Source organism: Apodemus sylvaticus, chromosome X (assembly GCF_947179515.1).
Source record: "Apodemus sylvaticus chromosome X, mApoSyl1.1, whole genome shotgun sequence".
Lineage (NCBI taxonomy): Eukaryota > Metazoa > Chordata > Mammalia > Rodentia > Muridae > Apodemus > Apodemus sylvaticus.
Window position 1 is genome coordinate 91441760 of NC_067495.1, and position 25749 is coordinate 91467508.

Consider the following 25749-nt stretch of genomic DNA (forward strand, 5'->3'; position numbering starts at 1 on the left):
TTTCTCCTTTTAAAGACAAGGGTCACACTGTCTTTAGGAAGTCCTGGAACCCTCAGTGATCCCTCTCCTTCATGTCTCCTGTGTGCTGGGGTAACAGGCTCCAGACACCACTCTGGGTTTTACTCCTAGTTTAATATATATTAAATTAGGGTCTAAAGTTAGACCCTGGTCTAAGTTCTTGTTGCTGGTTTTGTAGTTTAAGACCAGTTAGTTCTTTAAAGTTAGGAGTTTTTTTTTTTACATGCTGACATCCTTCCAGGTATATTAATCTCTCACCCAGAATATGTTTTTAGTGAGTTTAAGTTACTTGTACCAATCATCTGTCAAAATCAGGCAGATCTTGTGGTTTCCTCTGCCCCACTGTCCCAACTCTACAGGAAAGTGACACTTTTTAAGCCACGCAGCATAGGGAAAAATGCACCTTTATTGTCAAATCTTCAGTTTCACATTTTTTTTCTGCAGATTCAAAGCCCCGACATTTGGAGGGGGGGCTCCATGCGGACAAAATGAACAGGGCACTTGCCCGCATTAAACTCTAGCCATTTCGCACTGTTTCACTCATGCAAGCCCTTTCAATACATACAGACCACCACTGACCAAGTTACTCCAGGAGCAACTGCCGGCAGGGGCGTGCCACAGACCTATGTGGGTGGGGCCAGTCGTCTGCGTCATCGAGCCGCGTCACTTTCCGCGCGCGGGCGCGCCACCTCCCGCCCTAGAGCGACACTTGGGCCAATTAGCTTTTGGCTGAACTAACTCCAAAGCCGCTGCGGTCTCCTAAAGGCGCATGCGCGGGGCCGGGCCCGCGCCTTTGAATCTCGGAGGCGGCTTTTGAGTTCCGAGGCTGTCAGGTCGCAGAGGTTCTCTAGGTGAGTTGCCAAGCGGCTGGGGTTCGGGTGGAGGCTCAGAGATCTAGAATCCTGTGACTCGCGGGGGTATGACTAAACCTGAAAAGGCTATCTGGGATCGGATTTTCGTCTGTGGTCCCAGGAATTGGCCTAGTCGGGAGTGGTTTGCCATTTTCACGGTTGGGTGGGGAGGGGAGGAGATTTGTGAAGTGACCCACAAGAGATGCCCGAACAGTTCGTCCAATGGGGTTATAGTCAGCTCCCTGGCCCCTCCTCTATAGGACGCTTCTGTCTTGGGACCTCTTGTCCCTCACATTTGAATTTACTTGTTCTCTTGCTGTTCTAGGATGAAGAGATTAATGTCGTTACATCTGTCCCCATAGATTTTTTTTTTTCCATTTGAAGCTAAAACCTGAGAAGTCAGTGTTGGTTCCTTATTGGTCATTCTTGGTTTCCATCATTCCTATGTCTAATTGGTTGTTGTTGTTTTGTTTTCCCTTTTTAACAAATAGGCTGCCCGAGTGCATATACTGCTGAATCAAGCATCAAGTCTGCCTCTAAATGAGGATCTTTTTTACACTTTAACACAGCCTAGGCCTACTGTAGGCTGGTCATCTGCTTTCTTTGCCAAAGCCTGGTAAGTTTTCTTGACACTTCTGGACTCTAGTGTTCTGGGTCTTAAGTCTTCTCTCTCCTGTGGCTTCCTGTAACAGTGAAAAGTCAGAGTCACTACTCTTTGCTTACAAGACCCAATATGACATCCCTGCCTACCTCTCTGACTTCATCTCTAGCTTCCCCTTCTTCCACTCTACTCTGTCCACACCGGTGTTGATGTGTTTTTTTTTAACACACAAAGTTCTTTCTTGCCTGAATGATCTTAGCTTTCCTTTTCCTTGTCATAAAATACTCTTCTGCCCTGTGTTCATATGGTACACTCCTCCATGGCACTTAGATTTCGCTTAAATGTCACTTGACAGAGGTGTTTTATTTACTTTCCTATTGGCAACTTATAAAAGAAAGCATTTGATTTGAGGTTTACTATTCCAGAGAGTAGTAGAGGCCATGACCCATCGGTGGTGGGCAGGTAGGCGTGGCACTGGAACAGTAGCTGAGAGCTTAGTATATCTGAGCCACATACACTAGGCAGAGAGCTAAATGGGCCTCTTCCAACAAGGCCATACCTCCTAATCCTTCCTAAATAGTTCCACTAATTGGGGACCAAGTAGTCAAATATATGGGCCTATGGGGGTTTGCTCATTCAAACACCACAAGAGACTTTATCTGAATACCTACTCTACCCTGTTTCTGTCATTTCACAGGTTGATTCATTGGCTTATCACCTTCATGTTCCAGTGGAGTGTTCATGAATTTGGGTGCCATGATGTTTTATTTTTTTGTAGCCCTGGTAACTAGATTTGTGTTTGGCATAAAGATGATATACAGTAATTAAATTTATTAACTGTTTGAAATAATGAATGGATAACATTGCTACCCTTGGTACTAGTTAGCTTTTTAAACTGTGGTGATTTTAACATAGTACTGAAACAAAAGGAGTATAAAGAGTGAAGGCAAAATCAAGGAGGGGTAGAGAGAAAAAGGAGGAGGAGGTGTCGAAAAATATAGCAATCATGAACTAGAATGGTTTTGTACTTATATGATAAAGCCATTTTAAAATCGAAGTTTAGCTGATAATATTTTACAGTGGCAAGTAAATAGATTTGTTTCTGTTTGGGTCAAGGGCTTTCTAAAACAAAACAAAACAAAACAAAACAAAAGCTAGCCTACGGGTTATGGCTCCTGAATTCTTCATCACTGAATACCTGTTGCATATGGGAATTCCAGCAAATATGGTCATGTCTCTAGCTGATTAATAGTAACATGGCACTTGTTTCTGTCTAGAACGTGAAGACAGTGATGACAACTCCAAGGCTTACTAGATCCTCCCAGCTACAAAACAGACTTTCTCAAAGCAGTAATAGTCGTCAGACCAGCCTCTTAGACTGGAAGGTAAAAGACAATTCAGACAATTCCAAGAATGTCTTGAAAGAAAGTTCAGTAGAAGATTCCAAACATGCTGATGATCAAACTGAAGATGCTCTACAGATTGCACTAGGATACTTCCAGAAAGGTAAAGGCAGCTTGTGACCGTGCAGGGGTTTTGTTTTGTATTGTTTTTATTTACTTTTTTAAATTGCAGCTGAGTCTCTGTACCCCAGGCTGGCTTTGAATTCACTTTGTAGCTGAGGGTTGCCTGCAGCTCCCAATCTGCCTATTCCTCACTCTTGCTGGCTGAGATTCCAGGTGTGCATTGACTATGTCTACTTTATGCTAGAGCCCAGAACTCTAGCAACTCAGCTACAACCCCAGCCCCCAAAGTCCCGTTTTTCTCTAAAAAATATTTCAGTTGTAATTGCTGCATGTAGTGGCAGATACACCTATAATTCCAAACACTGAAATTGCTGGCTTAGGTTAGAAGAATATAACTTAAGGCTACATTGGGCTATATAGTGGAAACCTGCCTGAAAATAATTCTCATCTTTTTCCTTTCCTTGCCTTTTAGTTTTTCCAGACAGTGTTTCTCTGTGTAGCCCTGGCTGTCCTGGAACTCACTCTGTAGACCAGGCTGACCTCGAACTCAGAAATCTGCCTGCCTCTGCCTCCCAAGTGCTGGGATTAAAGGCGTGTGCCACCACTGCACTACTGCCTGGCTAAGACTTTTTTTTTGTTTTTTTGTTTTTTTTTTTTTGTTTTTGAGACAGGGTCTCACTGTATAGCCCTCGCTGGCCTGAAACTTACTATGTAGACCAGCTGGCCTCAGACTCACAGAGATCCACTTGCGTCTTTCTCCTAAATGGTAGGATTCAAGGCACCATTATGTCCACTTGTAAGATGCTCTTAAAGGAAACATGTTTTCATTTATTCAAATTTTTATGTAATAGTCATTTATAGAGAATTTACTATATAATGGTAAATAATATAAATAAACTATATAATATAAAGAAAACAATCTGTTTTTCCAGCATACTTGACAGACACTGTGGTTGCCTGAGAATCTACCAAACAGACTAATGTTTACCATCTACTCTTAGCCATCTGATTTTGTTGCTGTGGGATGGAACCTGTCACTGTGATTTTTGAAAGGTTTCTAGGAGGCTGGGGAGATGGTCCAGTTGATGACTGTGCATGTAAAAGTCTTGGCATGGTGTATATGCTTATACTGGAATTACTAGGGCAGCAGAGATGAGAGATTTCTTATAGTTTACTGGCCAGAAATCTAGATGAATTGAGGAGCTCCCAGTTGAGAAGCCTTCTCTCAAAAAAGGTGGAGAGTTAGCAGCATCACCATTGTCTCCCCGCCACACACACACACACACACACACACACACACTCATGCGCACAAGAGTGGGTACATGCACACCTATATACACAAATATAGATTTCTAGGTAATTTTTTGCACTGCAGAGTTTGGGAATTGTTCTAATTTGAAAGAGGTTTTAAGTTAAATTAATCTCTCTTTCATATATATATATATATATATATATATATATACATACCTATACCAACACACACACACACACACGTACACGCGCGCGCACACACACACATTAGAGATGTCAGTCCATGATGAAAGTATTGAGTAATAAAGGCTCTCAAGGCTTTTTTTTCCTTCTGGCTTTTTGAGACAGGGTTTCTCTGTGTAGCCCTGGCTGTCCTGGAACTCACTCAGTAGACCAGGTTGGCCTAGAACTCAGAAATCCACCTGCCTCTGCCTCCCAGAGCGCTGGGATTAAAGGTGTGCGCCACCACTGCCCAGTTTTAAAGGTTTTTTTCCCCCCTTTGGAAAACATTTATTACATAAATCTGTTCCTTTAACAAAGTTGTAATTGTTGAGGATGGAGCACTGAAAGAATTTTCAAAGTCTTACTGTTTAATATTTTTTTCTTTTTCCAGGTCCTAAGAAAGCATCATGGAGTAAAGATGCGGTCTTGGAAAAACACTTGAACATCGTGGAAGAGGTGGCTTTGAACAATGGCTTAGCTCCAGAGGCAATTGATGTTTTATTGAATGTGGCACTCAGTGGCAAGTTTGGTATGTTCCATTTGTCATCAGTTTCTTGTTAAAATGCCTTTCCTCACAGTTTGTGTTTTGTTGGTTTTGTTTTGTTTTTTCCTTTTGAAAGGAAATGTACTGTATTTTTTTTTCCTGACAGTAGGCTTTTTTACAAAATATATTATGCTCATGGTTTCTCCTTTATCAGATTCTCCCAGATCATCCCCACCTCTTGTTCCATCCCACTCCATGCTTGTTTTTTCTCTCTCTTTAGAAAAAATAAATAAGCTGGGCAGTGGTGGCGCACACCTTTAATCCCAGCACTTGAGAGGCAGAGGCAGGCGGATTTCTGAGTTCGAGGTCAGCCTGGTCTACAGAGTGAGTTCCAGGACAGCCAGGGCTATACAGAAAAACCCTTTCTTGAAAAAACCACCCCCCCAAAAAAAAAACAAAAAAAAAGAAAAAAGAAAACAGGCAAATAAGCAAACTAGAATAGAACAAACTAAACAGGCCAACAAAACACACAAGAAGCATGTACACAAGCGGAGACACAATGAGGTAACTGTAGTTCACTTAGAGTTTGCTAAGGAGACTAGGCTGGTCTTGGATTTGCTTTCATCCTTTTGCCTCTGCCTCCCAAGTACTGGGAATACAGATGTGCACTACCACAGCTAGGCTTTTTTATAAAGATTTATTTATTTTGTTTTATGTGTATAAGTGTTTTTGTTTGCATACACGTATGTAAGCCTTGTGTGTGTCTGGTGTCTTTGGACATCAGAAGAGTGTGTGGAGTGCGCTGCTGCTGGTGCTTGTGAGCCACCATGTGGGTCTTAGGAAGCAAACCAATATCCTCTGCTAGAGTATCAAGTTTTCCTTCTGAGCCCCAAGGCTTTAAGATATTTTGGATTAAGTTGAAATCAGTTGCCCTATTCTTTCTGTAAGATCAGTCTAGGAAGATGACAATGTGGGATTGTCTGTGTTTAGACTGCTTCGTGGGCCAAGAGCATCTGTGTGCATATTGCTGAAAGTGACCAGTTATCACCTCTTTATAAGGAAAATGCATTTTTTTTCAGAACCATAAGTTAAATAGTCTTCCCAAAAAGGGTCTTTAAAAGATCCCTTAGTCTGTTTCATTGCTTTAGATTTCTATTTATCTGACAAGGTTCTATTTATACTGTCTTCATTTCAGTATCTCTGACCCTGGCAGTCAAAATGCTTTTCTTCCCCGTTTCTTGTCCTAAGTTCATTGGTCAGGTGAGAGGTAGGAGAGAGACTAAGAAATACCGCCTGATCAGTGTCTTTTTACTTTTAGCTCTCTCTCACCTGGACTCACATTCAGGATAGCTCATCTTCACTTTAGTGTGCATAGGCCAACAAGCTGGCTCATCATGCCTCAGTGCAAGCCTGAGACTTGAGTTCAGTCCTTGGGACCCACGTGGTGGACCGAGAGGACCAGTTCCCACTCTTCCACTAGTAGTCCTCTGACCTCCATGAATATGACACAGTATAGGGACACACACACACACACAAATATAAATGTAGAAGATAAAATAAAGATGTGAAAACAGGCCCAGACTGGTTAAAGAGACAATGTTAAAGCTAGAATCAGGAAAATCGAATCTCCTGACTCATTGTAGTGTCTATGCCTACATTCCACAGTTTTCACTAATGGTACAGCTATCACACCTACGCTTCAATACAGACTGTTTTCTTGTCTTTGCATATTAATGTATAACCTTCCATTCTGTTTACAGAAGTGGACGTGAGTGTGGTTATATGTGCTTTCACTTTAAAGATAACATACTTTCAAGTATTTTACTTCTGTTCTTTTCCTGGTTGGTTCTATGTGTTTCTAGATAGTTAAACTAGACATAATGGATTTCTGTCCTTGAAGGTCATGGTTTCAGATACTTTTTCTCATGCCTTTTCAGAAATTTGTGATTCATTGCTTTCTGCTAAGATCAATTTTACATTTGTGTCTCCCTTTAAAAGTTTATGTAGAATGGAAAGGCTTCTAAATTTTTTACCCTTTTGATATGTAAATATCTGATATCCAACCATAAATTAAGGGTAGGAAACTTTTCCTAATGTATGGCTGATATTGAGGTGTTGTAAAATGTTTCAGGTTCTGGAAATTTGTAATCTCTGAGCTAAGTCAGTGTAGTAGTGTGCATAGGTAAATCTCAACACTAGAGAAACTGAGGCCGAGGATTGCTTTGACTTCAAGATCAGGGTAGACCACATAATAAAACTATCTTTAAAAAAAACAAAAAGGAAAGAGAATGATCTCTGGCTTTTGTTTTATTTGTTTGTTTATTTATTTATTTATTTTTGAGGCAGAGTCTCAGATTGTAGCTTGATGCTATATAGACAGGGCTGGCCTTGTACTCAGAGACATCTGCTTGGGTCTGCCTCCTAAGTGCTAAGAAAAAGGCATACACCACCATATCTGGCTGTTACTTTTTCATTTTTATGTTAAATTGAAATTTCCTGAGGTCAGATGTTACCTTTGGAATTCCTTTTTTCTCTATTAGGTATTTCTGTATTGTTCTCCATATTAGACCATTACATTTGTCTCTGGGAATATTGAAATGAGCCTTTTGGGAAGAGGTATGCTAGAAATGGCATCAGGCATGCATAGAGACTTTAGATCCATGGTTCTCAGTCTTCCTAATGCTGTGACTCTTCAGTGCAGTTCCTCATGTTGTGGTGTTCCCCCAACCCTAATTTTTTTTTTCATTGCTACCTCATAACTTTAATTCTGGCACTGTTGTGAATCATAAATATCTGATATGTGACTCTCAAAGGGATTGCAACCCACAGTTTGAGAACCACTGCTTTAGACTGTACACTCATTTTAGAAGTTACTGAGGAAACTAGAGTAAGTGTAGAATCCCCACTTTGCATTTCTTATCTGGCAAGGACGTAGTGGGAGGGCTGTTTGAAACTTTAAATGGTTACTGGATACAAATGGGAGGTAATAAAACCTAGGATTGCCAGGAAAATCATTTTTGTTAAGATTTTTTATTTTTCCTTTTGTTGTTGTTGCTGTTGGTTTTGCTTTTTTTCTAATGCTATCATCATTGCTTTGCATCTTTTCTACAGAATGACGGTGTGGACATTGTTGGTAAATACTTAGAACTGTAATGAATAGAACTTGATAAAGCACATAGAAAGGAAGTGCTGGGCAGGATAGAGAACAAGAAGCAATGATCAGACTAGTACAGAATGCCACATCCCCAGCTAATCCCAAGGGAATGTGTTTCATTCTGAGACTTTCCCAGCTTTTAGGGAAAGTTGAGGTTGCCCACCTATTTTGTGTTTCTTTTTTAAAAGATTAAATTTTAGTTGTGTTTGTGTCTGTGGGGTACAAACATATGGATTCTGGTGCCTGTAGTGCTAAGAGGCATCATAGCCATTGAACCTACAGTTGCAGGTGGTTTTGAGCCCCTCATATGGACCCTAGAAACCAAACACTGGTCCTTTGCAAGAATAGTATACACTTGTAACCCCTGAGCCATCTCTCCATCACCCCCCCCTTTTTCAAAATTCAAGACAGAGTTTCTCAGGGCCTGGAGAGATGGCTCAGCAGTTAAGGTTCAAATCTCTGCACCCACATGGCAGCTCATAACTATCTGTAACTCCAAGATCTGACAGCATAACAGAGAAAGGTTTTTCTGCAGCCCTGGCTGTCCTGGTACTCATGCTGTAGACCAGGTTAGCCTGAAACTTAACGATCCAGCTGCCTCTGTTTCTCAAGTTCTAGGAATAGTGGTATGAGTTATCATGCCCAGCCCTTTAAAAAAAATCTTAAATGCAACAACTCATAAAGATACCTGCTAGTAGCTTTAGCCCATTAATAATAATCTATTGTGTTATCGCAAAAACTAAAGGGAAAACACTTTAAGATTTCCTTGTGATTGAAACGCTTTTTATTGTTGAAATATAATTCATATAATACTAAAATTTATGATGCTTTAAGAATTGAATGTATTGGGATGAGGATATGGCACAGTGACAAGAGTACTTGCCTAACATGCATGAGGCCCTAAGGTTAAGCCCTAGGACTGAAAAACATCCACATCGAATCTTTTGCATATTCACTGAGTCCTGCAATCATCAAAATGATCAAATTGCTAAATATCTTAATCAAAAGGAAATGCTTTTCTCATTTCTTCTTTTTGAGATAAGTTAATGCTTTGTAGCTCAGGCTGGCTTCAAACTTATCCTCTTGTCTCAGCCTCCTGAGTGCTAAGATTACAGGCCTGTGCCTCCATAGTCAGCTCTTAATGTCCTCCTAACTTTTTTTTTAAAAAGATTTATTTTATGTATATGAGTACAGTATACTATAGCTGTCTTCAGACACACCAGAAGAGGGAATCAGATGATGGCGCAGTTGGCAAAGCGCTTACTAAACAAGAATGAGAACCTCCGTTTCGATGCCCAGCACTCACTTAAAAGTCAAGGGCAAGGGGCTAGACAGATGGCTCAGTCGTTAAGAGCACTAGCTGCATTGCCAGGGGACATGGGTTTAACTCCTAGCACCTACATGGTGCCTCACACCCTTCTGGAACTCTAGTAACAGGGATCTGACACACTCATCTGGCCTCAGATGCACATGTGACACATATATGTGTATGCAAACAAGATATCCATACATATGAAGAAAGAAAGCCAGGTGGCAGTGGCATGTACCTGTAATCCCAGTACTGTGGAGATGGAGACCAGAGGATCCATATAGCTTGCTGAGCAGTCAGTCTATCTGAGTCTGTGAGCTCCAGCTTAATTGACAAACCATGTCTCAAAAAGTAAGGTGGACGGGGCTAGAGAGATGGCTCAGTGATTAAGACCACTTGCTGCTCTTCCAGAGGACCCAGCTTTGATTTCCAGCACCCAGTAGTAGCTTACAGCTGTCTCTAACTCCAGTTCCAGGGGATCCAGTTTCCTCTTCTGACCTTAGTGGGCTGTGCATGAACATGGTACACAAACATACACATAGGCAAAACACCCATGCATATAAAATAATGCAATAGAAATAATTTTTGAAAGGCAAGGTGGAGAACAATTAAGGAAGATACCTAACACCAAGCTTTGTCCTCCACACTGATGCATGCTTACATGCACGCACATATGCATGCACATGACCATGTACACACCCAAAATAATTTGCTTTTTAGTTTGTTTTAGAGAATTACGACCCAAAGCGAATAATAGCAAAGGAACGAATGAGATACTGAAATCCAGTTTAATTTAGAAGTGGTCTGTTTTCCAGGGAATGCTGTAAACTCACGGATATTGAAGTGCATGATTCCAGAAACTCACATATCAGAAGATTCTGTGGTTAAGGCAGTATCCTGGCTCTGTGTTGACAAGTGTTCTTCTAATACCAAGGTAATCTTTTTGGATACTTTGATGATAAGTCCTTCAAAAGCCACTTAAGGGCTAGCAAAGAAGAGCCACTTATGGAGCAATGGCAGTGGCCTTTTGTACATAACCTGTGGTTTCAGAACAATACAGCTTGATAAAAGGATTCTGTTCAAAAAAAATTTTTATGATGAAATAAAAATCTGTCATCCAACTTGGTGCTAGAAGCTTTTAAGATAACACTGAGGGGGGAGTTACAGTTCTCTAAGGACAGTGTTTTTTCTCTGTCAAACAGGTACTTTTTTATCGTTGGTTGGTTGCGATGTTTGACTTTATTGATCATAAGAAGCAAATTAATTCACTCTATGGTTTCTTCTTTGCTTCATTGCAAGATGATACTCTGGTAAGTACATATCGACCAGCATTGAGCTTCAGTCAAATACTATATTTGTCCATGTTGGCATGCTACCTAATGTGTGCTCTATACTTGAAGATATGTTAAGAATACAGAAGGTATAAAGAATTACACAGCAGACATCTTTGCTGCACTGTCTCACAGATTACTGAATCTGTGTTATTTGCTGTATATCTTTTAAGAAAATAATGTTATGGAGTTTTGTTGATTTAGTCCAGTGACTGCCATTTCCCCTTTTAAACCACATCAGAATCCTTCAGCTGACTTGGTCTGAATTTTCTTCACACTGCAAAAACTACATCAAAACCAGTAGGAAGGAAAATATATTTCACAAGTTGCAAATAGACCTATTTTTATTAAATAGGATAATTATTCCTATTAATATATTAATAATGGCAAGAAATCAATCTACTGGTCACCTAGAAGATTTCCAAGGGCAATCCGTAGTTTGCAGATCATGTAAGACACATAAGTAACCAAGTTCCTCTTGGCTTTGGGAATGGAATTCATACATTTTATTTGTGAAAATTCATGTTGCCATCCTGTTTCTTTCCTTGTACTAGGCAGGCATAAGTTTATTTTTTATTAAAGATTTATTTATGTTTATGAGTGTTTTGCTTACATGTATCCTTGTGAACTGCCTGCAGGCTTAGTTCCCATGTGGTTCAGAAGAATGTGTTGGATTTCCTGGAATTAGAATTATAAACAGTTGTAAGCTGACAAGTGGGTACTGGGAATTGATCCCATGCCCCCTGCAAGAGCAGTAAGTGCTTTTAACCACTGAGCCATCTTTCTATTCTCAAAATTAAAAAGATTTAGCTTTTTGTAGTTCAGAAGTATAAAAATGTAGCAAGGGAATTAAAGAAATCCCATGAAGGTAACAACTCAAGAGAGATGGCTCAGTGGCTAAGAGCAGCTGCTGCTCTTTCAGAGAGTGCCTGGGTTCCATTCTACCACTTATAAGGTGGATCAAAACTATCTTTAGTTTTGATCTTCTGTAACTTCAGTTCCAGGGGAATCAGGTGCCCTCTTCTGGCTTCTGCAGGTACTGCACACATGTAGTATGTAGATAGATAATGCAAAGCACCCTACACACTTTTTTAAAAGTTAAATTATAAAAGATGGCAAAATAAAACCATGAAGATAGTAATTACTATATGATATTTGAAAATGAAACCATATAAATCAGTGATTAGTAAAGACATAAAAGATATAAGCATTGAGCCAGGCCTTGGAAGGGTGAATTGAACTTGAGATTTTCTTTAAAAGCCAGTTTCACTATGAAGCTCTGGCTAGTTTGGAACTTTTTATGTAGATCAGGCTGCCCTTGGGTTTAAAGGTCTGCTTGCTTCTGCCTTCCAAGTCCAGGTGTGCCACTATGTTCTGGGATTTAGGGCTTTGACAAGTAAATAGTGTTAGTTATAAGGGAAAGATTTCAGGCAGAGCTCTGAGATGTAGAAGTTGTGTTTTAAGAGACTACAAATAGACCAGCCTGAGTTAGTTGAAGTTTGGTATTGGGTGATAGTGGTTGGTAAGACTGAGACATGTAGGTTGGGAATAAATTATAGAGGTTTTCTTTTTTTATTAGAAGTTGAACTTTATTGTTTTATGTTGAGACAAGGTCTCACTACATACAGAAAATAATTAAGACAGACAGCAAAACAATGTTTCAAAAATTCTCAAAACTTGCAAGATAATGTATATAACTCTTTGATTTTTGTGTGGTCATAGATAAATGTATTAATCAGTATAGTCAGTTTTAGAACATGATCATTACCTAATTTACTATAAAAATTATAGTACCATATAAAATGTGGCCTTTTATTTTATGTGGTTTGTTTTATTGTTAATTTTGTTAAGATTTATTTTATAATTTTTATTTATGTATATGTCTGTGTGAATGAATTCCATATGTATGTGGGTACCCTCAAAGGCCAGAACAGAGTATTGGATCTCTTGGAGCTGGAATTATAGATGGTGTGAGCTGCCTGAAGTGGGTGCGGAGACTAGAACTTCTAGGAGAGCAGGGATTGAGTGCGTTTAGCCACAGAGCCCTTTCTTCAGCCTCCTTTTTAAGTGAAGTGTTTTTTTCTTAATACTTTAAAGAATACATTTTTGTTCAGTGTGTGTGCACATACACTTGCCAAGGCACATGTGTGGAGGTCAGAGGACAGCTTGAGGAAGTTAGGCCACTATTCCCACCATGTGTTCCCTGGGACTTGGAGTCCTCTTGGCAGGCTTGGCAGCAGACCCCCCCCCATTGAGCCATTTTGCTGTCCCCTACATTTTATCTATTTTGTGTGGATATGTGGGTGTGCATTCCACACCATATGTGAGGAGGGCGGACAGCTTGCTGGACTTGCTTCACTATTTGCATCATTGTCTTGAACTTAGCACATTAGGCTTGGCAGCAAGTAACTGTTTTTTGTTTTTTTTACCTACTGAGCTGTTTTGCTTGATCATGACTGGCTTTTTAAAATGAGAACTATATTTCTAAGTTTTTTTTTTAAAAAGAAAACATGATTTATTTAATTATTTTATGTGTATGAATGTTTTGTCTGTCCGTATGTACATGTCTTATGTGTATGCCTGATGCCCCTGGAGGTCAGGAGAGGACCTTAGTTCCCCTGGTCCTGGAGTTAACAGTTTTGAGCTGCTATGTTGGTGGTAGGAACGGAATCCAGGTCCTATGTAAGAGCAGTAAATATTCTTAACCGCTGAGCCCACTCTTCAGCCCCTCTTAAGTATTTTCTAACTGACTATATTTGTGTAAATATTACCTAGCTCAACAAATGGAAAAACACTCTAAGGGTTTTTTTTTTATTCTTTTGAATATGAAGAAAATAGTGTTCATAACAAATGTGTGTGAGTGTGTGTATGTATCTACCATGGTGGACTGTGTGTGGGCGTGTGTATGTGTCTGCCATGGTGGACTGTATGTGAGCATGTGTGTGTGTGTGTGTGTGTGTGTGTGTGTGTGTGCCTGCCATGGTGGACTGTATGTGGACATGTGTATGTGTCTGCCATGGTGGACTGTATGTGGACATGTGTATGTGTCTGTGATGGTAGACTGTATGTGGACGTGTGTATGTGTCTGCCATGGTGGACTGAATGTGAGTCTCGGTATGTGTCTGCCGTGGTGGACTGTATGTGAGCATGTGTGTGTGTGTGTGTGTGTGTGTGTGTCTGCTATGGTGGACTGTATGTGGACATGTGTGTGTGTCTGCCATGGTGGACTGTATGTGGATGTGTGTATGTGTCTGCCTTGGTGGACTGAATGTGAGTCTCGGTATGTGTCTGCCATGGTGGACTGTATGTGAGTGTGTGTGTGTGTGTGTGTGTGTGTGTGTGTGTGTGTGTGTGCGCGCATGCGTGCCATGGTGGACTGTATGTGGACGTGTGTGTGTGTCTGCCATGGTGGACTGAATGTGAGTCTCGGTATGTGTCTGCCATGGTGAACTTGTGAACATCAGAGAACAACTTTCAGGACTTGGTTCTCTCCTTCCACTGTGGGTTCCAGGAATCAACCAGAGGTCATCAAACTTATACTGCAAATGCTTTGTGCCTGCCGAGCCATCTCACTTGTGCTAGTTTCTGCTTTGTGTGTTTGAGACAGAGTGCCCTGTATAGTTTAGGGTAACCGTGAATTCACTATCTTCCTGCCTTCTCAAAAGTGTAGGGGCTGTAGTTGTGAGTCAGTCACCATGGCCATCAGCATCATATTTCTTAAATTGATTTTCATAGACTTTAATAGGATTCTGACTGCAGTGACTCAGATGTGGCAGTTAAATATTTGCCAACAAGGCAACTACAACAAATGAGATGCATATGGATTTTTCCTTTCTAGATGTGATTAAAGGAGAATGTCAGATTCCCCATAATACCAGCTGGAGCCTCAGGCCAGCAATTGGATGGCATTCATTTTTGTATTCAATATTATGAATACTGTTGCTAATGGCTCATATCCTAGGGGTGTGAGGTAATGAATTTGTACCGAAATGTAAATTCTTTCTTCTTAAAATTATGTTTAGATTCTATCTGAATCCATTCCTAAGTGCAGAAAAAGCAGTTTAGAATATGCTATCCTTCAAAGCATAGGGTGATGACTCCTCATATGCAAATTTGTTTAAAGACTATCATTGTGTTGTTTTTTTTGAAAAACTAGTGTATTGTTATTTGTATATATGTGTGTACATGTGCACGCATGTGGGTCTGATTTATGCGTTTGAGTGTGACTGCACTTACTACTGCAAGCATGTAAAGACCAAGGAAACTAACTTCTGGTCGTTGGTTCGTTCCTTCCAGTGTTTAGTCCAGGAATCAGGTTTAGACAGCTGAGCTTTGATCTGCTGGGCCTTCTTTTCTGGTTCCACTAAACAGTTGACCTTTTATTTTTTTTTTCTTTTTTGAGTTAAGCTTTGTCTATCCTGGAACCTGATACATAGACCAGGGTGGCCTTGAACTCACAGAGATCTGCCTGTTTCTGCCTCCCAAGTCCTGGGATTAAAGCTCTGAACCACCATGCTAACCTATAATTGACTTTTTCACGTTTGGTCATTGACAGCAAGTACTGACAAACTTAAAGGTCCAGAAGTAAATATGTTTACATGTGAGGGTCATATTATTTTAGTTACAATAGGTATAAATTTCAAACTAGCTATTGGCAGTGCAGGACTGAGTGGGAGTTGCATCTACCCCCTGCCTGCTTGCCAGCCTGCCCATCCATCCATCCATCCATCCATCCGTCTGTGACAGGGTCTCAAGTATCTCAGGCTGGCTTCCTACTAGCTATGTAGCTGAGTAAACTTCTTAAACTTCTGATCTTATTTCTACCACAAGAGTGCCAGGATTATACGTCTGAACCAGCAGACCTATATGTAAACCGAAGGCTTTATGAATGCTGGGTAAACCCTCTATCAAGTGAATTATGCTTTCAGCAGATGGACACTTAAAATGAAGATCAGTCATCCAGCAACTTAATAAAAATTGTATTGAGTGGATACTATTTGCCAAACTATAGACAAGTTGTTGCTTAAATTATGGTATAAGTGGGTGGCGTTAGAACTCAAAGACAACTTCTACTTAACCCAAGGAAGTCAGAGTGGGAATTAGGTCCCTTGGAACTAGAGTTACAGATGATTTTGAGCTGCTTTTTTGTGTGCTGGAAATCAAATTGGCATCCTCTGGAAGAACAAGTGCTCTTAGCCTATGAGCTTAGCCCCAAGGATAAAAGTTTAATCGTGTATCTTAGTGTCTTAGTTAGGATTTCCATTGTGTGACGAGACACCATGACTAAGGCAACTCTTTTTTTTCATAGCATTTTATATATTTAAACAACAATTTACATGGCTATATAATTCCTTAGTATTTTTTCTACACTATTACCTGAATTTCTCTATTTTTGAAGCAACATTACAATATTTTAATGTACTTTTACATGTAATTTTGTTTTCAATTACCAGAATACTCTTTGTTTCTTATATATAACTTTCATTTTATTTTGTTATTGCTTTACCTATTCACTTTATATCCCACTCACTGCCCCCTTCCAGTCATCCCTTCCCATAATCTTTCCCTTCATCCCCCTCTCCTTCTCCTCTGAGTGGATGAAGCCCCCTGGGTAGCCCCCAACCTTGGCACTTCAAGTCTCTGCTAGGCATCCTCTCCCACTGAGTCCAGACAAGGCAACCCAGCTAGAAGAACATATCCTATGGTTAGGAAACAGCTTTTGGAACAGCACCTATTCCAGGTGTTTCAGAGACCCACATGAAGGCCAAGCTGCACATCTGGTTTAGTTCCCAGTACCCACAGGATGGCTCGCAGCTATCTGTAATTCCAGTTCCAGAGGATCCAATGTTCTCTTTTGGCCTTCATTGACACCAGGTGGACATGTGGTGTACATACACATATATAGGCAAGTACTCATACATAAAAGGCAAACCAATAATTCTCACTCATCTTGTCACCAATTGAAGCAGTTTTCTCAAAAAAAAAAATCACTGACACATACAGGTTTGAGCACACCTAGTCAGAAATCTGAAATTGAAAGCATTCAACAATATAATCTGATCTCCAAGTATGGAATGCAAGGATTCATGTATTCAGCTGGGCGGTGGTGGCGCACGCCTGTAATCCCAGCACTTGGGAGGCAGAGGTAGGCAGATTTCTGAGTTCAAGGCCAGCCTGGTCTACAGAGTGAGTTCCAGGACAGCCAGGGCTACACAGAGAAACCCTGTCTCGAGAAAAAACAAACAAAAAACCAAAAAGGATTCATGCATTTATACATGTATGTGTGCATATAACTCATGAAGATAAAAAGTGGAAAATGTCTTGTTTCATGCAACATGCCATCTTCAGACACAGACTCATTGAAATCATTGTGGAAACTTACTTTTAAGCTATCTGTAAACAGGATAGATAACTCACCAGAGAATTTTGTGTTTAGACTTAGGTACCATCCTTCAGCTATTTCATTAAGTGCCTGGAAATATCTCAGTTCATGTAATCACTGTTATCGAGCATTTTTAATAGGGAAATTATTGTTCAGTGCAGGCCTGGAATTCTTTTACTTAGCATATGATTGACATTTGAAGAGGATATGGTGTGTTATTTTATTCAAAATAACATTGTCAATTTTCTTTTTTTTCTGTATTTTAACAGTGCCCTTATGTTTGCCACTTGTTATATTTGCTGACCAAAAAAGAGAATGGTAAGTGTTCTCACCCCAGTTAAATTACTTCCGCTCCACAGACCAGCATTTGTTTCATCCGTTATAAACTTAAATAACTACTAACACTAGTTGCGTGGCAACACTCCTTTTCTGAAAATTGGTTTTTTAGTACTTTTATCTAAGAGTATCTGTACAGTGGCTTGACTGAAGAGGTATTTATATTTTGAATGTGTTGTGAGAAATTATATGACTCACATGATGATTAAGTATGACTGACTTCTTTTGCTGAAGCAAATACTGAGAACCACTTTTCTCTCTGTTTTCTAGTCAAACCATTTCGTGCGAGAAAATTGCTTGATCTCCAGGCCAAAATGGTGAGTGTAGAAAATACCCTGGAGAATCTGTTTGCACTTTGAGCTAGGTTTTGAGTTAAGCTTTGGAGGCACAAAGCCAGTGAGTCATTACCTTGAAGGAACTCACTTCCTGGAGAGCTCAGTCAACAAAATGAAAAATATAATCAAAGCTGAGAGTAAGGATCAGTGTTTAGGAAAAAAAAAGGTAAGTGTTTGGAGTTCTTGCCCTACTGTGCATGAGGCCTTGGCTCAGCCTCCAGTACAGTATGTTAATTTCTACCAAAAAGATGAGTTCAGTTAGCCTTACGATAAGTCCGAAACGTGTCTGCAATATATGCTCTTTAAAAAAAAAATGTGTTTGTGCATATTATTACGTCTGTATGTATGGGTGTATGTTAGGATTTTTTTATTATTTTTATTTCTTTACAGTCCAGTCGTTGCCCCCTTCTTGGTCTGCCCTCCCATAGTTCCTCATCTGCTTCCTCCTCCCCACTGTCTTCAAGAGGAGTTTCCCCTACCCACCCCCTGCCAGGCCTCACCACTCCCTGGGGCCTCAAGGTGATTCTTCTCCCACTGAGGCCAAGACCTCTGCTGTATATGTCTGGCCTCAGACCAGCTCCTATATGCTGCCTGGGTGGTGCCTCAGTATCTGAGAGATCTCAGGGGTCCGGGTTAGTTGAGACTGCTGGTCTTCCTATGGAGTCACCCTTCTCCTCAGCTTCTTCCAGTCTTTCCCTAATTCAACCACAGGGGTCAGCAGCTTCTGTCCGTTGGTTGGGTGTAAGTATCTGCATCTGACTCTTTCATCTGCTTGTTGGGCCTCTTGGAAGGCAGCCATGCTAGGCTCCTGTCTGTAAGCACACCATAGCATCAGTAATAACGTCAGATCTTGGAACCTCCCCTTGAGCTGGATCCCAAGTTGGGCCAGTCATTGGACCTCTTTTCCTTCAGTCTCTTCTCCATTTTTGTTCCTGAAGTTCTTTTAGACAAGAACAATTCTAGGTCATAATTTTTGACTGTGGAATGGCAACAAAGAATCAACAAAACCTGTCTTTCTACTGGAGGTATACTCTGTGATTTCCCTCTCACCACTGATGGGAGTTTCATCTATGGTCCTGAGAGTCTCTCACCTCCCAGGTCTCTGGCACATTCTAGAGGGTCCCCCAACTCCCACCCCTCTAGGTTGCATATTTCCATTCATTCTGCTGGCCCTCAGGGCTTGTGTTCCCACTCCCCCCCCCCAATTGCTTTCTTCTCCCTCCCAAGTGGGATTGAAACATCCTCAATTAGGCCCTTCAGCTTGGTGACCTTCTTGAGTTCTGGCAACCGTATCCTGGGTATTCTGTATGTTTTTGGCTATATCCACTTATTAGTGAGTATATACCATGCATGTCCTTTGGGGTCTGAGTTACCTCACTCGATATTTTCTAGTTCCACCCAATTGCCTGTAAAACTTATGATGTCCTCGTTTTTAATAGCTGAGTAGTATTCCATTGTGTAACTGAACCACATTTTCTGTATCCATTCTTACATTGTGGGACATCTGGGTTTTTTCAAGCTTCTGTCTATCACAGATAAGGCCGCTATGAACATTTTGGAGCACATGTCCTTGTGGTATGGAGGGACATCTTTTGGGCATGTGCCCAGGAGTGGTATATCTGGGTCTCTAGGTAGATCTATTTCTAGTTTTCTAGGAACCTCCAGACTTGTTTCCAGAGTGGTTTTACCAGCTTGTAACCCCACTAGCAGTGGAGGAGTGTTCCTCTTTCTCCGCATTCTCTCCAGCAACTGCTGTCTCCGGAGATTTTGATCTTAGCCATTCTGACTGGTGTAACATAGTAGGTATCTCAGGGTTGTTTTGATTTGCATTTCCTTGATGACTAAGGACTTTTTTATATTTCTTTAATTGCTTCTCATCTATTCAAAATTCCTCTGTTGTGAATTTTCTGTTTAGCTCTGTGCCCCAGTTCTTTTTTTTTTAACTTTTTTAAAGATTTATTATATATATATAAGTACACTGTACACTGTCACTGTGTTCAGACACCCAGAAGAGAGTATAGGGTCCCATTACAGATGGCTATGAGCCACCATGTGGTTGCTGGGATTTGAACTCAGGACCTCTGGAAGAGCAGTCAGTGCTCCTAACCACTGAGCCATCTCTCCAGCCCTCAGCTTGCTTTCTTTTTTTTTCTTTTTTTTTTATTCGATATATTTTTTATTTACATTTCAAATGATTTCCCCTTTTCTAGCCCCCCACTCCCCGAAAGTCCCATAAGCCCTCTTTTCTCCCCCTGTCCTCCCACCCACCCCTTCCCACTTCCCCGTTCTGGTTTTGCCCTATACTTCTTCACTGAGTCTTTCTAGAACAAGGGGCCACTCCTCCTTTCTTCTTGTACCTCATTTGATGTATGGATTATGTTTGGGGTATTCCAGTTTTCTAGGTTAATATCCACTTATTAGTGAGTGCATACCATGAGTCACCTTTTGAGTCTGGGTTACCTCACTTAGTATGATGTTTTCTAGCTCCATCCATTTGCCTAAGAATTTCATGAATTCATTGTTTCTAATGGCTGAATAGTACTCCATTGTGTAGATATACCACATTTTTTGCATCCACTCTTCTGTTGAGGGATACCTGGGTTCTTTCCAGCATCTGGCAATTATAAATAGGGCTGCTATGAACATAGTAGAGCATGTATCCTTATTACATGGTGGGGAATCCTCTGGGTATATGCCCAGGAGTGGTATAGCAGGATCTTCTGGAAGTGAGGTGCCCAGTTTTCGGAGGAACCGCCAGACTGATTTCCAGAGTGGTTGTACCAATTTGCAACCCCACCAGCAGTGGAGGAGTGTTCCTCTTTCTCCACATCCTCTCCAACACCTGCTGTCTCCTGAATTTTTAATCTTAGCCATTCTGACTGGTGTAAGGTGAAATCTCAGGGTTGTTTTGATTTGCATTTCCCTAATGACTAATGAAGTTGAGCATTTTTTAAGATGCTTCTCCGCCATCCGAAGTTCTTCAGGTGAGAATTCCCTGTTTAACTCTGTACCCCATTTTTTAATAGGGTTGTTCGGTTTTCTGGAGTCTAACTTCTTAAGTTCTTTATATATATTGGATATTAGCCCTCTATCTGATGTAGGATTGGTGAAGATCTTTTCCCAATTTGTTGGTTGCCGATTTGTCCTTTTGATGGTGTCCTTTGCCTTACAGAAACTTTGTAATTTTATGAGGTCCCATTTGTCAATTCTTGATCTTAGAGCATACGCTATTGGTGTTCTGTTCAGAAATTTTCTCCCTGTACCGATGTCCTCAAGGGTCTTCCCCAGTTTCTTTTCTATTAGCGTCAGAATGTCTGGCTTTATGTGGAGGTCCTTGATCCATTTGGATTTGAGCTTAGTACAAGGAGACAAGGATGAATCAATTCGCATTCTTCTACATACTGACCTCCAGTTGAACCAGCACCATTTGTTGAAAAGGCTATCTTTTTTCCATTGGATGTTTTCAGCCCCTTTGTCGAGGATCAAGTGGCCATAGGTGTGTGGGTTCATTTCTGGATCTTCAATCCTGTTCCATTGATCTGCCCGCCTGTCACTGTACCAATACCATGCAGTTTTTAACACTATTGCTCTGTAGTATTGCTTGAGGTCAGGGATACTGATTCCCCCAGAATTTCTTTTGTTGCTGAGAATAGTTTTAGCTATCCTGGGTTTTTTGTTGTTCCAGATGAATTTGTTAATTGCTTTTTCTAACTCTGTGAAGAATTGAGTTGGGATTTTGATGGGTATTGCATTGAATCTGTAGATTGCTTTTGGCAAAATGGCCATTTTAACTATATTGATTCTGGCGATCCATGAGCATGGGAGGTTTTCCCATTTTTTGAGGTCTTCTTCCATTTCCTTCTTCAGAGTCTTGAAGTTCTTGTCGTAAAGATCTTTCACATGTTTGGTAAGAGTCACCCCAAGATACTTTATACTGTTTGTGGCTATTGTGAAGGGGGTCATTTCCCTAATTTCTTTCTCAGCCTGCTTATCCTTTGAGTATAGGAAGGCCACTGATTTGCTTGAGTTGATTTTATAACCTGCCACTTTGCTGAAGTTGTTTATCAGCTGTAGGAGCTCTCTAGTGGAGTTCTTTGGGTCACTTAGGTAGACTATCATGTCATCTGCAAATAATGATAGTTTGACTTCTTCCTTTCCAATTTGTATCCCTTTGACCTCCTTATGTTGTCGAATTGCCCGAGCTAGTACCTCAAGTACAATATTAAAAAGATAAGGAGAGAGGGGGCAGCCCTGTCTAGTCCCTGATTTTAGTGGGATTGCTTCAAGTTTCTCTCCATTTAGTTTGATGCTGGCTACCGGTTTGCTGTATATTGCTTTTACTATGTTTAGGTATGTGTGCCCCAGTTCTTGATTGAGTTGTTTAGGTTTTGGGAGGTTTGTTTCTTAAGTTCTTTATACATTTTGGATAATATCTATCAGATGTGGGCTATGTGAAGATCTTTTCCCAATCTGTAGGTTACCAGTTTGTCCTATTGACTATGTCCTTTGCCTTACAAAAGCTTTTCAGCTTCATGAGGTCCCATTTATCAATTCTTGATCTTAGAGCATGAGCCATTGGAGTTCTGTTTAGGAACTTTCCGCCACCACCCAAACTACCCCCTTTGTGCTCACTTGTTATATCTGGTTTTGAGGTCCTTGATCTACTTGGACTTGAGCTTTGTTCAAGGTGTCAAATATGGATCTATTTTCATTTTTCTACATAGAAACTGCCAATTGACTCAGTACCATTTGTGGAAAATGCTTTTTTCCACTGGATGGTTTTAACTCTTTTGTCAAAGACCATAGGTGTGTGGGGGTTTATTTCTGGGTCTTCAATTCTATTCCATTGATCTACCTGCCTGTTTCTGTACCAATACCATACACTATTGCTCTGTAGTACAGCTTGAGGTCAGGGATGGTTATTCCTCCAGAAGTTCTTTTATTGTTAAAGATTATTTGAACTATCCTGGGCTTTTTGTTTTTCTATGTGAAATTGAGAATTTCTCTTTCCATGTCTGTGAAGATTTGTGTTGGAATTTTGATGTGGATTATGATAAATCTGTAGATTGTTTTTGGTTAGGATGGCCATTGTTACTATGTTAATCTTTCCAATCCATGAACATGGGAGATCTCTACATTTTCTGAGATCTTCTTCAGTTTCTTTCTTGAGAAACTTCAAGTTCTTGTAATACAGATCTTTCACTTGTTTGGTTAGAGTCACAACAAGATATTTTATATTATTTGTGACTATTGTGGAGGATGTTATTTGCCTATTTTCTTTTCCAGCCCATTTATCATTTGTATAAAGGAAGGCTACTGATTTGTTTGAGTTAATATTTTATCTAGCCACTTTGCTGAAGTTGTTTATCAGCTGTAGAAGTTCTCTGGTAGAATTTTTGCAGTTGCTTATGTATACTATCATATCATCTGCAAATAGTGATACCTTGACTTCTTCTTTGCCAATTTGTATCCTCTTGATCTCCTTTTGTTATATATTATTGCTCTAGGTGGAACTCGAAAGTACTGTATTAGACAGGGAGAGAGAAAGCAGCCTTGTCTAGCCCCTGATTTTAGTGGGAATGCTTCTTGTTTCTCTCCATTTAATTTTATATTGGCTGTCGGTTTGCTGCATATTGCTTTTATTATGTTTAGGTATGGGTCTTGAATTCCTGATCTCTCCAATACTTTTAATGTGAAGGGGTGTTGTATTTTGTCAGATGCTTTCTCAGCATCTAATGAGATGATCATGTGATTTTTTTTTTCTTTGAGTTTTTTTTATATAGTAGATTATGTTATCATCCCTGGGATGAAGCCTACATGATCATGGTAAATGATGATTTTGATGTGTTCTTGCATTCAATTTGCGAGAATTACATTGAGTATTTTGCATTGATATTCATAAGCGCAACTGGTCTGAAGTTTTCTTTCTTTGTTGGATCTTTGTGTGGTTTAAGTATCAGAGTAATTTTAGCTTCATAGAATGAATTAGGTAGTGTTCCTTCTGTTTCCATTTTATGGAATAGTTTGAGGAGTGTTGGTATTAACTCTTCTTTGAAGGTCTGGTAGAATTCTGTACTAAAGCCATCTGACCCTGGGTTTTTTGGGAAGTTTTTAATGACTTCTTCTATTTCCGTAGTGCAAACAAGACTATTTAGTTTGCCTGCTTTTGATTTAACTTTGGTACACGGTATCTGCCTAGAAAATCATCCATTTCATCTAGATTTTTCCGGTTTTGTTTAGTATAAGCTTTTGTGGTAGGATCTGATGATTTTTTGAATTTCCACAGTTTCTGTTGCTTCTTTCTGTTTGGGAGAGCAGTCAGTGCTCTTAACCATGGAGTCATCTCTCCAGCCCCAAGGTGTGTTTCTTATATGCAGCAAAATGCTGGATCCTGTTTGTGTATCCAGTCTGTTAGCTTTTGTCTTTTTATTGGGGAATCGAGTCCATTGATATTGAGAGATATTAAAGACAAATGACTGTTAATTCCCGTCATGTTTGTTTTTGTAGGTGGCATTGTGTGTATGTGATTCTCTCCTTTTGGCTTTGTTGTGAGATGATTAATTTCTTGTTTTTCTTTGGTGCAGGTACCCTCCTTCTGTTTGAGTTTTCCTTCTCAAATCCTCTGTAGGGCTGGATTGGTAAATAGATATTGTATAAATTTGATTTCATCATGGAATATCTTGGTTTCTCCATCTATGGTGATTGATAGTTTTGCTGGGTATACTAGTCTGGACTGGCATCTGTGTTCTCTTAGGGTCTGTATGACATCTGCCCCAGATCTTCTAACTTTCATAGTCTCTGGTGAGAAGTCTGGTATAATTCTGATAGGTCTGCCTTTATATGTTACTTAATCTTTTTCCTTTACTGCTTTTAATATTCTTTCTTTGTTTAGTGTATTTGGTGTTTTGATTATTATGTGACAGGAGGTATTTCTGTTCTGGTCCAGTCTGTTTAGAGTTCTGTAGGCTTCTTGTATGTTCATGGGCTAGGGACGTTTTCTTTTATAATTTTGTTGAAGATATTAACTGGCCCTTTAAGTTGGGAATCTTCACTCTCATCAATGCCTATTATCCTTAGGTGTCGTCTTCTCATTGTATCCTGGATTTCCTGGATGGTTTGGGTTAGGAGCTTTTTGCAGTTTGCATTTTCTTTGACTGTTGTGTCAATGTTTTCTAAGGTATCTTCTACACCCGAGATTCTCTCTTCTGTCTCTTGTATTCTGTGGGTGATGCTTGCATCTCTGAGTCCTGATCTCTTTCCTAGGTTTTCTATCTCCAGTGTTGATTCCATTTGTGTTTTCTTTCTTGTTTCTACTTCCACTTTTAGGTCTTAGACTGCTTTGTTCAATTCCTTCCCTGTTTGATTGTATTTTCTTGTATTTATTTAAGGGATTTGTTTGTTTCCTCTTTAAGGGCTTTCTACCTGTTTACCCGTGTTTTCTTGAATTTCTTTGAGTTTTCTTGAATTTTTTGAGTTATTTATATGCTCCTTAAAGGACTCTTTTATCTTCATGAGATAGGGTTTCAAGTCAGCTTTCTGATTTTCAAGTGTGTTGGTGTATCCAGGGCTTACTGTAGTGGGAGAACTGGGTTTTGATGATGCCAAAGTTTATTGGTTTCTGTTGCTTATAGTCTGTGCATGCCTCTCAACATCTGGTTATTTCTGGTGTTAACTGGCCTGGGTGTCTCTCTAGCCTGCCTCCTGTGTACCAGGGTTGCTGCAGGTCTCCTGGGAGACCTGTGGTCCTGGCTGCAGCGGATCTCCTGGGAGGCCTTCAGACTGTGGGATCATCAGATGGGCATACACACTGTTGATCTGTTGCCCTGGGTGCAGTATATCTCCTGGGAGACCTTCAGACTGTTGGGTGTTCAGAGGGACAAACAAGCTGATGATCTGCCCTGGCAGAAGGCGCAGGCTGGAAGGACTGTGTGTTTGTGTATGTGCATTGAGGGTAGTGGTGTATGTACAGGACAGAAGACAACATAATGTATCATTTTTCAAATGCTGCC

At 40.3% G+C, this 25749-nt stretch overlaps 1 protein-coding gene across 2 annotated transcripts in view; it reads left to right on the forward strand.

Annotated features, from left to right (window-relative positions):
* Positions 1-777: 777 nt before the first annotated feature.
* Positions 778-25749, forward strand: part of Cenpi (centromere protein I) — a 57759-nt gene continuing 32787 nt past the window's right edge. Inside the window, exons 1-9 of one of the 2 annotated variants that reach the window (XM_052170957.1) lie at positions 778-869; positions 1361-1485; positions 2168-2253; positions 2748-2976; positions 4801-4938; positions 10172-10290; positions 10559-10666; positions 17339-17387; positions 17676-17722. In XM_052170957.1, coding sequence (XP_052026917.1) covers positions 2212-2253; positions 2748-2976; positions 4801-4938; positions 10172-10290; positions 10559-10666; positions 17339-17387; positions 17676-17722 — 732 coding nt within the window. In that variant the 5' untranslated portion in view covers positions 778-869; positions 1361-1485; positions 2168-2211. The remainder of the gene's footprint in view (positions 870-1360; positions 1486-2167; positions 2254-2747; positions 2977-4800; positions 4939-10171; positions 10291-10558; positions 10667-17338; positions 17388-17675; positions 17723-25749) is intronic. The other variant, XM_052170959.1, reaches the window with a different exon arrangement.